Here is a 16,686-nt window from a genome sequence, read left to right as displayed (position 1 = left end):
GATCCCTATTCCCATTTTAAAATTTCCAATTTTTTATTCATCTAGTTTGTGTACTTTTGTTAATCCAGTAATGGATTATGAAGAAGACTGGTGAATAGTGTAATTTTGCTTTCTGCATAGTAACACCTCAACATTTCAGTACACACATGAAACTTATCAAATCGTAGTGTGCATACAGACTGAGAATCTCCTAATATGAGCTACAATTTACATTACTGGTGCCTTTAATAGCTGTCAAATTCAGTGCAAGGATTGTTGTTATACACCTGACTGCATTATTAGAGTATTTACATGACTGCTCTATTAGAGTATTTAATCTGGATAACCCGCCCACGTACAATAATCACAGAGCGAAAAAACCACCTTGCAACAAAGTCATCTTCCCAGATTAAGCTTCCTGGCCTATACTAAGTTTAATAAAGACAGATTCTATTAGCCACAAGCAGCGCACACCAAAAAACTAAACTGTGAGTGTGATCTCGTATGGCTTCTCGAACGTAATGGTGTTTTGGTAAGAAGAAACGGCCCGGTTTGGGCTTTTTCCATCTGATAACGAAATCAAAAATAGGTCATGGACATGAAGAAGGACTCGGTAAGCATGGCTATATAGTTTTTAGCACGAAAAAGTGGATAACTTTTGCTGTACATGAGTGAAACAAAATAATATTATGAATACTTATACAACCAAGTACTAAGAATAATACGAAATGCGGTTAAAATTATGTCATTAATAATGAATGAATAAATAAATAATAAATAATGTTTGAGAAAACTACGAGGCCTAGAGACATGAATTAAGCGGGGAAGGATTCGCCTGTGAATGAAGGCACAACTGTATAATAAGTACGCCTGTTCGTACTGATGTCTTTACTGTACATGTAATTCTATATAACGCCCAGCACCACACCCTTGTTTAATTACAGATTGCTCGAAGGAGAAGATTAGTAAACATCCCCGGAGAGGCCAGGCGTCACTTTACTGGTAAACAACAACATTACAAGTATGTTTAAATGTTTGTAACTGTGTATTTTGTGTGCAGGATATGCGCTCCAGGTGTCATGCAGTGAACGACCAGCTGATGACCAGTTGGGATACCAGCTGATACGCTCATAAACAACCAGCTGGAACATCAAGGTAATGAGTAATGTAATACTTGTACCGGTAGTTGTATTATACATCTTCATCCTCCATCTGGTTTGCTAGCGGCTGGAATTATTTTCATTATACATCTTCATCCTTCATCTGGCTGGAATTATTTTCCACTCAGCTTAACTACTACTCTACTGTGAGTCTGTAATAGCTAAACAAGAAGCCGATGCAGTGCTGCATATACAACAACGTGTAACTATCTCCTGTATGTTGTGCATGGCTGTATGCATAATATTATAGACTGTAATCACTGTGCCAATGCCACACCGCTGATATACAGGTACATCACCAGTGGCCTCTAGTTACAACAGAGTCTGTTGTGCCATATTGGCTTGATTGGGATCAATTGCTAATTGTGCCTTCACCATATCTCTTATTCTGCATAACCTCACTTCACAGCTGAGTCATCTTCAGAGACACGTCACACCTACAATATATGGTTACTTTCAATATAGCTAACGTAACTTGGTTTTTGTGTAGATTGTGTTTTAGAATTGTGGTTTTCTAATGCCAGTTAATCTCCCTTGCCTGTGTATGTATGCACATGTATCATTTCCACAGGTACACGCACACTGCTCTGAGTGCTGCCTATGGCACTGTTTATACCTGCCCAATGAGTAGGTTGCAACGTTGGTGTATGTACTTGGTTGTATGTGACGCGGTCCTAGTAATAATAATAATAATAATATGAACAAAATGGCAAATTTCAGTTTTGTCCCAAATGCACATACTGTTTCCTTTTCACTTGATACTTACTAGTGGACCAAAACTCATTGCAAATAACCACCAGAGGGTGGTTTTGAGTTGGATGATGCTTTCCAAGGTAGTTTTTAGGCGTGCGTTCTATTAGAGTTTTTGTCAAAAACATGGGCGATCCCTATTATGAACCCACTATCATGGTTCATGATACAGCATTAAACTTTATGAATGTTCTATTAGAGTACTTTAAACTTTAAAAGAGCTTTGTATATAAATGTGTGGGCTTTAGTTATCTGCTTATCTGAATACTTTTATTATTGTATCTGAGATCATTGGGATTTGGTTCCACTGTACATGTATGACTATGTGTGCAGTACTGGGATTAAAACATTGGAGATGGCACTAATTTACTTTTCCAAAATTTAAAAATTTTTTAATAGTATATGAAATGTATGACAACATGTATTACATTTTATAAATATATCACAGCATGCATAGCGTGTATTATACTTTATAAAGAAATCACAGCATGCATTTGTGTGCACATGCAGATAAAGGTGGATATAAAGTACATAGGCAGTTCTCACCCACAATGCTCTAGCTTGGTTGTGGCCAAACGAGTTTGACCAAGCATTCCGCACTGTCTTAACAAGATGGGGGACATCTGATATATAAAATATATCTCTTTCATCACTTGAATAAGGATTCCACACTTTATAAACAATATCAGAGGAAGACTTTCCTGCCATTTTGCTATGCATTCCGAAAAATTTGGGATTGCATGAACCCTTGTTACTAGTTAAAGATATTGCTTTAAGCCCAACTGCTTCAAGATGTCTGACTACATCCCACACCAGTGGGAATAATACGTAGATCAGCAGAGAGGTCAGTGGTGGGATACTGGGCATATGGAAATTGAATGTTATTAACAAACAGACCCCTGACCATGAATACAAGAATGTGCTTTGTAATTATGGGGTTTGGTTGTTGTGTGTCATCTTTCAGTGTTCTTTCATACAGCTGAAGTGTGTTGTTGATGGTTCCTACATCTACAAATCCTATTATCTTGCACTTGTGCTTATCATACACTAAACCTTCTTTGATCTTCATTTCATCGAAAACAACAGAAACGTATTTTTGGTGATCTTTTAATGAGTCAAATTTCATAGCTGATAAAAGTTGTTGTGTTACCTCTGGTTGAATTCCAGTACCCTCTTTAATAAAATGGGTATAATCTTGTAGTGTTCTACCACATGGAAGAACCAGTGTTTTCCGAAGTGTGTCATATGCTGTACCAGAAAGCATCTTCAAATGAAGACACCAGCAAATAAACATTGGATGCCATCTCTGTTGTGTAGGTGGTCTTGCATGATTTTTGACTTGTTCACTCCAGAACAAATGGTGAAAGCTGTTGGGTTGATACTTTTGTTCAATTTCTTTAGATTGATCTTGTATGATTTTGCACAATCCAGTATGTAAATTGTTATCAATATTTTAATGCTCTGGGTGTCAAAGGATTCTTTTATAAGTAGAGTTCCATCTAGTTACTACTTCTTGTATAAGATTATGTTGTGGAATTTCTAGTTGTTTTTGTTTAGCTTTTAATTCTTTATTATCTATACGTGAACAGTTAAAGTGTTCAACAATTTGGCGACATCTTGCTAAGGTAGTTGACAGCCTAGGCACAGCTAGTCCACGCTGGACTAAGAGGTTAAGCATATCACCAGCACAGGAGATCATTGTAAGCATTAGTTCTGCCGTTATGGCATTGGTTATGTTTTTAGCATTGTCTGTTGTCACAGCTATAACTTGGGAACTTATGTCTATACACCACTTATCTGTCATTTTCCCAAGTAGCTCAGCAATATTGATTGTAGTGATTACCAGGAAACGGACAACTTTGCAGATTTCTATGCACCATCTGAAAAGTTGGTGTTATATAATGGGCCGTAGGAGATATGTAGCCATCGTTTGCCCTGGACGTCCACATGTCAGTAGTTAGTCCGAGGTATTGAACATCCTTAAGCTCTTACTCTACTGTATTTCTTAGAGTTATGTACTGTCTATCTATATAATTGGTGACTGTATGACAACAAGGTACTACATACCTGGGTTCTACAACTTTCATGAGGTTTACAGTAGGCTTCTGATAGTAGGCGTCAATCTTCTGCTGTCCTGAACTACCTGCTTCATTGCCCTCTGTGAGTACTTCAAATTCAGCACGATGTTGAATCCACAAATGATTTATTAAATTAGTAGTACCACCCGAGCGTGCTACTTCCTGCAGTCATCCTAATAGAACAGTCACCCGAAGAGAATTGAAGAGATCAGCTAGAAACAAGTAACCTGTATAGAGATCAGCTACAAACAAGTCACCCTGCAGAGAGATCAGCCACAAACAATTCACCCTGTAGAGAGATCAGCTAGAAGAAGTTACCTTGTAGGGAATTCATGCAACTATAGAAAGAGATAATTCAGCTAGAAGAAATCACCTTGTAGAGTTCAGCTACAAACAAATCGCCCTGTAGAGAGATCACCTAGAAGAAGTTACCTTGTAGAGAATTCAGCTACAAAAAAACCATCATGTAGAGAGTTCAGCTGCAAACAAATCACCTGTAGAGAGTTCAGCTACAAACAAACCTCCCTGTAGAGAAATCAGCTAGGAGAAGTTTCCTTGTAGAGAGTTCAGTTACAAAGAAACCACCATGTAGAGAATTCGTTTACAAACTAGTGACCCTGTAGAGACATCAGCTAGAAGAAGTTACCTTGTAAAGAGTTCAGCTACAAAGAAACCATTCTGTAAAGAGCTCAGCTGCAAAAAAATCACCTGTACAGAATTCCACTACAAACAAGTCACCCTATAGAAAGATCAGCTAGAAGAAGTTACCTCGTAGAGAGTTCAGTTACATAGAAACCACCATGTAGAGAATTCATTTACAAACTAGTGACCCTGTGGAGACATCAGCTAGAAGAAGTTACCTTGTAAAGAGTTCATCTACAAGCAAATCAACCTGCAGAGCAATCAGCTAGAAACAAATCACCCTGAAGAGAGGTCAGCTACAAAAAAATCACCCTGTAGAGAGATCAGCTAGAAACAAATCACCCTGAAGAGAGGTCAGCTACAAAAAAATCACCCTGTAGAGAGATCAGCTAGAAACAAATCACCCTGAAGAGAGGTCAGCTACAAACAAAACACTTTGCAGAGAATTCAGCCACAAACAAATCAGCTTGTAGAGAGATCAGTTACACACAAATCAACCTGTAGAGAGTAAAGCTAGAAACAAATCACCCTGTAGAGAGTTCAGCTACAAGTAAAACACCCTGTAGAGAGTTCAGCAACAAAGAAACCACCATGTAGAGAGTTCAGCTGCAAACAAATCACCTTATAGAGAGTTCAGCTACAAACAAATCACCCTGTAGAGAGATCAGCTAGAAACTAGACACAATGTAAGGAGTTCAGCTACAAGCAAATCACCCTTTAGTGAGTTCAGCTACAAGCAAATCACCCTTTAGTGAGTTCAGCTACAAACAAATCAACCTGCAGTGAGATCACCTACAAAAAAGCACCTTGTACAGAGTTCAGCTACAAACAAATTACCCTGTAGAGAGATCGGCTACAAGCAAATCAACCTGTAGAAAGATCAGCTACACACAAATCAACTTGTAGAGAGATCAGCTACAAACAAATCACCCTGTAGAGAGATCAGCTAGAAACTAAACACAATGTAAGGAGTTCAGCTACAAGTAAATCACCCTGTAGAGAGTTCAGCTAAAACAAATCAACCTGCAGAGAGATCAGCTACAAATAAATCACTTTATAGACAGTTCAGCTATAAACAAATTGCCTTGTAGAGAGATCGGCTGCAAATTAATCAACCTACAGAGAGATCAGCTACACACAAATCAACTTGTAGAGAGATCAGCTACAAACAAATCACCCTGTAGAGAAATCAGCTAGAAACTACACACAATGTAAGGAGTTCAGCTACAAGTAAATCACCCTGTAGAGAGTTCAGCTAAAACAAATCAACCTGCAGAGAGATCAGCTACAAATAAATCACTTTATAGACAGTTCAGCTATAAACAAATTACCTTGTAGAGAGATCAGCTGCAAATTAATCAACCTGCAGAGAGATCAGCTACACACAAATCAACCTGTAGAGAGATCAGCTACAAACAAATCACCCTGTAGAGAGATCAGCTAGAAACTAGATACAATGCAAGGAGTTCAGCTACAAGCAAAATCACCCTTTAGTGAGTTCAGCTACAAACAAATCAGCCTGCAGTAAGATCACCCACAAAAACGCACTTGTACAGAGTTCAGTTACAAACAAATTGCCCTGTAGAGAGATCAGATAGAAGAATTCACCTTGTAGAGAGTTCAGCAACAAAGAAACCACCATGTAGAGAGTTCAGCTGCAAACAAATCACCCAGTAGAAAGATCAGCTAGAAGAAGTTACCTTGTAGAGAGTTCAGTTACAAAGAAACCATCATATAGAGAGTTCAGCTACAAAGAAATTACCCCGTAGAGAGTTCAACTAGAAGAAGTCACCTTGTAAAGAGTTCAGCTACAAAGAAACCATCATGTACAGAGTTCAGCTACAAAGAAACCACCTGTACAGAATTCAACTACAAACAAATCACCCTGTATAGAGATCAGCTAGAAGAAGTTACCTTGTAGATAGTTCAGCTACAACAATTCACCCTGTAGAAAGATCAGCTAGAAGAAGTCACCTTGTAGAGTGTTCAGTTACAAAGAAACCATCATGTAGAGAGTTCAGCTGCAAACAAATCACTCTGTAGAGAGTTCAGCTACAAAGAAACCATCCTGTATATAGTTCAGCTACATTTCAAGTCACCCAGTAGAGAGATCAGCTGCAAAAAAATATCCTGTGGGGCATAATGGGTGTGTAATAAATATATGTATATAATTTGTATAATTACTAATAAAATCAAAAATAATTGAAGTACTAAAATTCTTCTTTAAGTTCTTTTCTTCTTCCTGTAGTAAAGAAAAAACACATGGGTTAAAAAAGCCCCAAAGCCAGCCATAGGCCGGCTTTGCAGTATACAAATACAAAAAGAAGTGATATCTAATCAAAAACAGCCAAGCTGTAAAAAAAGGTGCAGCCCTTGAAAAGGCCATGGTGAAAAAAAGATGTGAAATCCAAGGTGGCGGCCAAGAAATGGCTGTGATGGTAGGTTAATGGTTACATTTTAATAACGACAATTCAGGTGAATTTTGTGCCGTTTGGTCTTGGCACCAAATTCACCTAAATTGTTGTTATTAAAATGTAACCATTAACCTACCATCACAGCCATTTCTTGGCCGCCACCTTGGATTTCACATCTTTTTTCACCATGGCCTTTTCAAGGGCCGCACCTTTTTTTACAGCTTGGCTGTTTTTGATTAGATATTAACTACACAAGTATAGATGAATGAAGCCCTTTAAACAGACCAATGCACTTCATTGTATGTATAGGTGCAGGCAGATTTGGAAAAATTCCATAACAGAACCAACTACATGTTTCCAGTGAATGTTCTATTAGAGTAGTTAGCTGACTGCTCTATTAGAGTATCTCGATCTTGTACACCTCCAATGCTGATCCAGGTCCTTGTTGCATAAACTTTAGCATAAATCCACTGATAATGCCTTGGAAAGATGTTTATAAGGTGGTTTTATGAGTATTTGTATTATTAGTGATCATATAATTATGCTAAGACAAAATTTCATTATAATGCTCAGCATATTGATCAAGTAAAGCCTAAATATGAAAGGGGGGGGGGGGCTTTAGCCCCCAAAGCCCCCCCCCTGGATCCGCCCCTGAGTATTTCGCTATTCCTACATGCTTTGTACACACATGCATATCTATGTGCCTTTTAATTAATGAAATGGTATGTATTTAGTATTTGTCACTATTAAAGATATTAATGTAAGTATGATATTCACAGCTATTGGTGATATGGAGCTCATGTACTTAGTCATAGTATTGATGTGTGGTGTGACATATTCAGGTGAGTATTATATTTGTGTGATCAGGAGATCAATAGTGTTGCTTATGGAATCTTACTTTTAAACATGGTAGGATCATAAAGGCAGGTTGATGAACTGTAGGAGAATTTAATGTATAAAACTTCTGCTCATTAACACAGGATATTTTTTAATGTATAAAACTGTAGTAGCAAAGACTGTTAAGCTATATTGGTAAGCTCAAGTTATATTCAACAGATAAACAGACTTGTATAGATGATGTTGACGATGTTCAACGACGTGGCGGTGATGGAATTGATCATAACAGAATAGTAATTGTTCCACTTCTCAATTTTACTTGTAATGGTAGGATAACCAACATCAGGGTTAGGATAAAATCTGATGGTACTGGAGATAATTTTCCTTATATACAAGTATGGAGACCATCACCATCTTCACAACTCTATAATTTAGTTGATCAAGTTCAGATACAATCAAGTCACCTCAATACTCAGTTAACTTTCCTAGAAGCAAACATTCCTCTCACTAATAATAACAGAATACAATTTCAATCAGGAGATGTTATAGGATTTTATAATCCATCTGATTCTCTTTATGAAATTAGGGATATAACAACACCTGGATATGTGTTCTATGTATTCATTGGATCTACTGCTACATTACATGATCTTAGTAGTACTAATGTCACTCCCATGGGACGAAAACCATTAATCCAGTTCACACTGGGTAAGTATGGTGACAGTTAATATTTTCTAAGTATTGTGCACTAGCACGTACATTATTATGTAGATATTCATTTATGTATGTATTCCTTAATTAAATGGCTTTTTAATTTACTTAATTATCAACTGCCTTTGTCCTTAAACCTTGTATTTTTTTTAGATATTCGCTGTATTGACTTGCAAATACCATCCAATGGAGAGATAACACCGTGTAGTATAGGAGTAGGTTATGAGGGAGACACTTGTAATTTCACATGTAACACTGGGTATGAGCTAACTGGTAGTGGCACTAGGACCTGTCAGAATGATCGGAGCTGGAGTGGTAGTGTTGCAGTATGTTCTAGAGGTAACTAAATACATAATTTTATTAGAATTATGTGATAGAATGACAATTATAGTTCACTGTCCACCATTTACTAATGAAACGATTAATTGTTCACTGGGAGATGATGGAGTACCTTCTTATGAAGACACTTGTAATATTGTAAATTTCACATGTAACACTGGTTATGAGCTAACTGGTAGTCCTCAGAGAACATGTCAGTCTGATGGTAGTTGGAGTGGCTCACCAGTGTCCTGTACCATCATGGAGTGTCCCTCATCATCACTGCCAATGAACAGCATGTTGGCTGAGTCTTGTAGTAGCACATATCAGTCAATGTGTGATCTACGGTGTAAAGAAGGCTTTAATGGTAATGGAAACCCATCATATGTGTGTAATGTGTTGAGTGATGGATCAGTAATGTGGATGAGGATGACAAGTGGAGGAAGATGGAGTTGTGAAAGGAGTGGGTTACTATATTGTTCTTGGTATAGCATTAAATGAATTTGTACATTTATTGTGTGACTAGCATTGGTACCTGCCCTACGTGCAGTACTATAATCATTTTAGTGTCGGACCAAGCATTGACCACCAAGTAGCTATATGTAGCATACATGGCGATGTTATGTAGTTAGGAGATGGCATAAGCACTATTAACATGAATGCTACGCAGACACTATAATATTTATGCTTGGCCTGGTTCGCAATCTATTATTATGTCACATTAGTTGTCCTGCATGTAAAGCAGGTACCAATGTTTTTGTTTGCATGTTAAAGGCACTGATAGGGAAGACTCACTGAACAATTGAGCTGTATTCCTGTCAAAACCACAAAAAAAAACCTCACATTTTTAGAAGTATAGTGAAATAATGAACATGCAGGGTTAGTTAAGCTTTATGCAAGCTAAGATAATACCTACATGACAGGTGGTGCACACATAGCACAGTTTCAGTTTCTACATTGCATTTACCTTACTGTCAACGAAAAAGAAATACTTTACTATCAACGAAAAGAAATGAACTTGTGCATAATTCAAAGCCAACACAATTTTCAATAACAGTTACTGCATGGTAAGCAAAGTTTCAGAACTTGCCCTAAGCTGTGCACTTAAAGTTTTAATGTTGTAGTGACACATAGCAATACCTCTTGTGCGTGTTAATAGTGCATGATCCTTATGCCGTCTTTTAACTATGTATAATGATAAATTATAATTAACATGCAGGGTTAGTTACAATACTACATACAAGCTAAGGCAATGCCTACATGACAGGTGGTTGCACACATAGTTGCCCAGTGTAAACTGTGGTATCTGCATGGTGCCAGTATTATTGCACTTTTCAGATGCACAGTAGTACACCTGCCCAATCATGCAACTGAGTTGTTTATTTTCTATAGCAGTAATGAGGTAAAGTGTCATACAGATTAAGTGTGAAAGAAGCTTTTACCTACATACTGGACAAACACACAGATAGATAAATATATTGGAAATTCGCCTACCCTACCACAAAAGTGTATCGTTTTGTTCTATCTGTTTCATGCAATTTTTTATCCACAAATTCTTATGGTAAAAGTTTTTCAGCACTGGCACATTACATCATCATAGGGACTGTGCATCAAAAAAGTCCGAAAGCCACTTGCGGTTAAGGGAGGTGCACAAATCACCACAGTTGTTCGTTTGTCTGTGGTTTTGACAGGAATGTAGCTCAATTTTTCAGTGATCCTTCCCTATACCAGTGCCTTCATCACCCTATAAAGAACAAACAAAAGCACATATTGATTTGCTACAACAACGCTCGTGTTGCCAGATGATGGGGGTTTAATTTCACTAAAATCCCATGTCGATACGTGCTTTGCATAATATTATGAACAAAAAGTTGAGTTTTAAGTTTTTAGAAGTGTACACAAAATGGCTGCCAGAACAAAAAAAAAAGAAAGGAAAATAAGGAGGACCTTGTATTTATGAAGCACATGCCCTAGCCACTAAGCCAATTGTCTAACATTAACGATTAGTCTTTAAAACCATCTTATAAAGGCATGCATAAGTTGACTGGTGTTTACTTACGGTTTGCATGCGGACTACAGAAAGAATTCAAGCAAGTTTTTGCTCTGCACCCTTGCACTAAGCACACTGTAAACGATGAACAATGGCAGCTAGAAGCTTCATTTGAATGCTAACTTATTCCTAGATGATGAACACTTTGTTTGGTGCCAAAACTGCTTCGATATGTGCAGCAACTGGTGAGAAGAATGTGTGAACTCAAATGGAATGCAGACAGACACGGCTTTTCAGCTTTATATATATAGAAAGGGCTCATAAGAGAGAGCGAGAGAGATAGATGTATAATTGTATTGGTTGTGAGATATAGTACTTTAGCGTGGGCATTCAAAGGAGCTGCTCAGGGTTTACTCACATATTCCCTGAACAAAATCATGAGAACACGGTTTGTTCATTGCTTTGATTCCCAATCAGTGAAACATTTTGACTTGTTATATTGAGTGACATGGAGTGGTTAATTGTAGGTTTGAGTTTACAGCTTAGGCTAGGCTCAGCATAGTTACTAAGTTCCAACTAGTTTATAGTTACTAAACAATGAATGATCAGTAAATAATAATTATTGTTTGGGAAATACATGGATACATATTGCTACCCACCACCGGTCAGCCATTGAGCAGACCATGGAACAATAAAAAGAGGACAACTAGATTTACATAAGTAAATAATTTATAGTCCTAACTATTTAACTTAACATATTAACCTACTAGCAAAGTTAGTCGGCTTACTGTGGTACTAGCAGTGCTCCTGATAACGGTCGGACAATGGACAATTTCCGGACAAATTAGCCAATGTCTGACCATAATTGTATTTGGCAGGACATAATGTCCTATCAAAGGAGCCCAAAAGCTCAGGGTGTGCAAATTTGATTTACTGTTTATTTTACTACTGATAACTATCTCTTGGTTGCTAGGAGATTAAACATTCAAGCCACCCAAGAGACTGACCACTAATGTACCAATGCCAACCCCTCTGCTGTACACAAACCTTACAAAATCACTTGTAAAATTGTAAAAGTGTCTCAGCACATAAAAGAATGTCTATCCTCAGCACAGCAATAGGAATTCCTACAGCCAGAGTGCCTTACATCAGAGAATGCTTACTACGGGCAATGTTATAGGTGACTTGTGTCCATACAAAATATAAATTTGTTTGAACAAGTTTGGATTTGTTAGGACATTGTGTCCTGGCACTTAAGAATTCGTATCAGGAGCACTGTACTAGTATATCAAAAATTATTATTTGAAGTAGGGATCGAGGTGATAAAAAGTAGCAAAACAACAGATGAATGATGGTTTTACAGCATTACTTGGTGGGAAAATCCCTACTTTGGCGTTATTAGATTAGTTGTTGTTTTTGTGCTAGCATACAGCTATGCACGTGTGACTGTTTTATTAGGGTGACTGTTTTATTAGGGTGACTGTTTTATTAGGGTGACTGTTTTATTAGGGTGACTGTTTTATTAGGGTGACTGTTTTATTAGGGTGACTGTTGTATTTGAGTATCTTTCACCTACCAGAGGTTTATTTATTATGAATACAGCTAGGCCAATAATAACAGGGTGTGTCATGATGATAAATTGTTAAAAAGTGTGGTCTTGGTTCACGATCATTATTAATCAACCAAGATTGCCTTATAGTATAGCGGTGTAGCCCAAAATCATGCACTTCTTCATAAAGCATGAAACTTTCCACATCAATAGTATTCCTCATGACACGTATTTTTTGATATAGTGCCATTGCTTAATAATTTTGACCTTTGGTGACCTTTTTGGCCATTTTTGCCCAGAAGTTTGATAATTTCTGTCTTTATCTGCCTGAGGCATTAATTGGTATGCTAAAACATGGTACCAAAGTAAAGGTCTTGTTGAATGAAAACAACTTAGTTTTTATTTGAAGTCAATAGGTAATTCCAGTTTGAAGTTATGGTTGTTTCTCATCTCCAAAATTATCTGAGTTTACCTTCCCTTTGGGTGTAAATTACTCATGGGGAGGTAAATGGCACACATTCATTTATTAAAAACACATAATTAGAAAATACGGCATAATTAGAAAATACGGCACAGAGGACATGGGCACTAATTTGCGTATTTGTCGTGTAGTTGTCAAGTTGTAGTTTGTGGTTGTGAAGTAGTAGTTCAGCATGTTTTAACTGTAGTTGGCCTTGTTCAGTGGTAGAATTAGTTGTACAACACCCCACTGGGGCGTAGTCTATGGGTAATTTAGAAGAAGCGTACTGTAGCAGTGGCGGAGATAGTAATGAACATGAGAATGACAAGATTTTTAATGAAGCAGATGTGCCTGGTGCAAGTCTGAATGGTAGGGAACCAAGCAGCCTTAAAATTCCTGAACTGAAGCACTGGCTTCAGTGTCAACGGGCTCCTACTAAGGGAAAGAAGGCTGATTTAATTGTAAGGTTAGCTAAGTAGCTATTAAACATTGAGAAAAGTAACAAGTGATTTATAGGGTCCAGGCTCTTATAGCAATGGTTGGGCAGACAGAGTGGTTGATCCTTACAATAGTGTACATAATGCTGGAAATCTCAACAGCTTAGCTACCACCGAATGGGAAATTCCACCAAACCTACAATTGGTAAAACTTCAAGATGCAGCCAGGATAAATAACAGATTAGGAATGTTCTGTTTTACCAATGGAAATTTAATTGATTATTTTACAGTACAGACAGCCACAGATGGATTGCCTAGAGGTGACTTTAAGTCTATTAACCGTTCTGCTTTAGATATGTTTCGATGTGGGCATGTTCATGAGATTAAGATTGGCTATGAAAAGTATATTTACATGCAAGCTAAGTGTTGGGCTGAAATGAAGAAAAGTGTAATATACAAAATCTCATTGTGTTTGGATGAAGAAGTGTATGATGTTGTTGGTGCTAAATGTGGATGTCCTGCTGGAAAAGGACCTACTGGAAGCTGTAAGCATATTGCAGCAGTCTGCTATGCATTAGAAGAGTTTAGTTGTTTTGGTCAATTACCCGAGTTCCTGACTAGCACTGATAGACAGCAAGAGTGGCACAGGCCACACCTAGGGAAGTTGAATATTGTACCAGTCCACCAGCTGAACAAGAGAAGATCAGAGATTTTGAAGCAGTCCACAAAGGGATTGAGCATGTTTGATCCACGCCAACCTGAGGATCGTCAGCTTAACAACAATGCAATAGAGCAGTTGCGCTGTGAATTATTAGATAGTAACCATCCATGTCTCCTTTTAGATATTTTAATCCCATCTGTTGACAAGATAACACATGACCACTGTTACTCATTGCCACCAGGGCAGTGTTTGGAGGAAACTGTCAGCACATCACTTCAAGCAATTTCCAGGGAAGATGACAGTGATGATGACGAAATATGTATACCAGAGGAAGATGGTCAAGATATAGATTATATGAACAACTTGGTTTAAAAGGTGCAGCTACTGAACGTTTAGTGATAGAGAGCAAAACATGCAGTCAACATCATAGTGAACTGTGGCAGAATGTAAGGTATAAACGAATCACTGGCTCTATTTGTGGCAGGGTACTATGCCAGAAGAAGAAAACAGATTCACTGCTCATGTATTGTTTGTACCATAAACCATTATTAGATCCACTGCCTGCACCAATTATGTGGGGGCGTCGACATGAGTCAACAGTCATTAAAAAATACCTGGCAATTAAAAAATCCACCTGGCACTACTGATAGCACTTGCACAACAGTGGAAGCCTGTGGCTTTATCATTCATCCACATCAATGCTATCTAGAAGCTTCACCTGATGGGAAAGTGAAAGATAGAAGTAGTACTCAACCAGATGGCATTATAGAGATAAAGTGTCCCTATTCAAAGCGTGATGTGGAACCGGAAGATGCCTGCAAAGATTCAAATTTTTATTGTGAGTTGAAAGACTCAAATATCTGTTTAAACTACCACCAAGTACAACTCCAATTATATATAGGTTCTGACTTATATAGTTGGTGTGACTTTTGTGTTTTCACAACCAAAGGACTTTCTATCACACTCATGTTTCCAGATGAGGAATGGAAAAAAGAAAAAATACCACAGCTAAAATTATACTGGCACAGATACATGAAACCCAAACTAATTGAACAACATCATAAGCTATAGTTATTTCTTGTAATGTCAGTATGAATATTCATTAAGTACATAATTATTATGTTTATACACATGATTACAATATATAAATACAAAATTGTATTTTATGTACATAGTGGAGGATTAAAATTTGTAAATACAGCACAAATATAGAAAACCTGATTAGCAGTGTCCCTAAAACATGGTGGTAGAGGTTTGTCAAGAATGTGAAATTTTTTTAACCGCTCCATTGCCCTTTCTACATGTATACGTAGTGATGCTATTCGTCTAGTTTCAACTAGTTCAGATGGATCCAACTGCTGTCTACATCGCAAAAATGGAGGGATATTAAGTTTCACTTCTCTCAGAATTGTATCTTCCTCAATGTCAAAGCCACGGTCAGCCATTATTGCATCACCCTTTTCCAGCATATCTAGTAATCCAGATCTTTTTGTCAGTTCTTTGTCTGAAATGCATCCCAGATACAGATCAGACACAAATATAACTGCACCAGTTGGTGAAATGCCTATCAGACCCTTGTACATGTTATGATTTTTGTATGATGAAAAGGTTAGTTGCTGTAATTCAGGATGAGCTGGCTGTTGTACAAAGATTTCTGTAACATCAATTATCACCCTGGTTTGCGGATATCTTTCCTTGAAACATTTTGGCATATTTAAAAATGTAAGATCACGGGGAGTCCATAATGGGACCTGTTTAAACTGCGAGTAAATAAAATTAATCCATGTGTTAACTATACGTGATACAGTAGACTGGGATACAGTAAAACGGTAAGCCAAATCTTGTTCAAGCAATCCTAGGCATAGGTGTATCAAAACCATAAAAAAATCATCAAGAGGACAAAGTATAACCTTTTATGGCCTTTGACAGTTTTACTTTCAGCATTAGTAGTTCCCCAATAATTCAACTTGGAAGATGCCTTTCCCAAAAAATTAAAGCATGTCATTAGCATAGTAAAAGTAGTGAACCCTGTGTGAAATTTGATTTTGTCATTGTCACCTTGAATGTTGTTTAATCTTAAGTTTTGTTTTTCTTTCAACTCACTGCACTCTAATTTACACTGCTCTGCCTCCTTCACTACTTTGTACAACTCAGCCTGCATTTCATCTATCTCTATTCCAATTATATCAGTATTGGTCTCAGCATCACAATACAAAACTTCTCTGCAGGACTTTTCTTTAGTTCGTTTCCTTTTCTTGGGCGATTCATGTCTTACGAGTTGTTTACGTGGTGGTGGCACAAATACTTGGGTTGGTAGTGATGGCAGTTTCAATGATGGTACTTCATCGACTCGCAATTTTCTTCCCTTGGAATTAACAAAGCGGAATACTACATACTCTTGTAGAGTTCAGGATAGGAAGGTTTTGTCGACCAATCTTGTACTTCCATTGCTTCAGAAAGGCTGGTCTATTGACAGCCAGACAGTGGTAGCTAACATCACGATCACAAGGGTATCGGTTACCACAACCATGTCGGCACTGCACAAAAATTAACCATACCTTTTCAGTTAATTAGCAAACAATTAACTCACCTTAAGTACTCTCTGTTACAACTAATTCTACCACTGAACAAGGCCAACTACAAGCAAAACACACTGAACTACTACTTCACTACCACAAACTACAACTTGACAACTACACG

General features: G+C 37.6%; 1 protein-coding gene across 1 annotated transcript in view; it reads left to right on the top strand.

Annotated features, from left to right (window-relative positions):
- Positions 1-8,150: 8,150 nt before the first annotated feature.
- LOC136250837 (uncharacterized) overlaps positions 8,151-16,686 on the top strand; it is a 134,243-nt gene continuing 125,707 nt past the window's right edge. The window contains exons 1-3 of the mRNA XM_066043162.1: positions 8,151-8,568; positions 8,725-8,910; positions 8,963-9,352. Of these exons, the coding sequence (XP_065899234.1) occupies positions 8,535-8,568; positions 8,725-8,910; positions 8,963-9,352 (610 nt within the window). The 5' untranslated portion in view covers positions 8,151-8,534. The remainder of the gene's footprint in view (positions 8,569-8,724; positions 8,911-8,962; positions 9,353-16,686) is intronic.

This window comes from Dysidea avara, chromosome 3 (genome assembly GCF_963678975.1).
Source record: "Dysidea avara chromosome 3, odDysAvar1.4, whole genome shotgun sequence".
Lineage (NCBI taxonomy): Eukaryota > Metazoa > Porifera > Demospongiae > Dictyoceratida > Dysideidae > Dysidea > Dysidea avara.
Note: the sequence above shows the minus strand (reverse complement) of the source record. Positions and strands in the feature narration are given on the sequence as shown.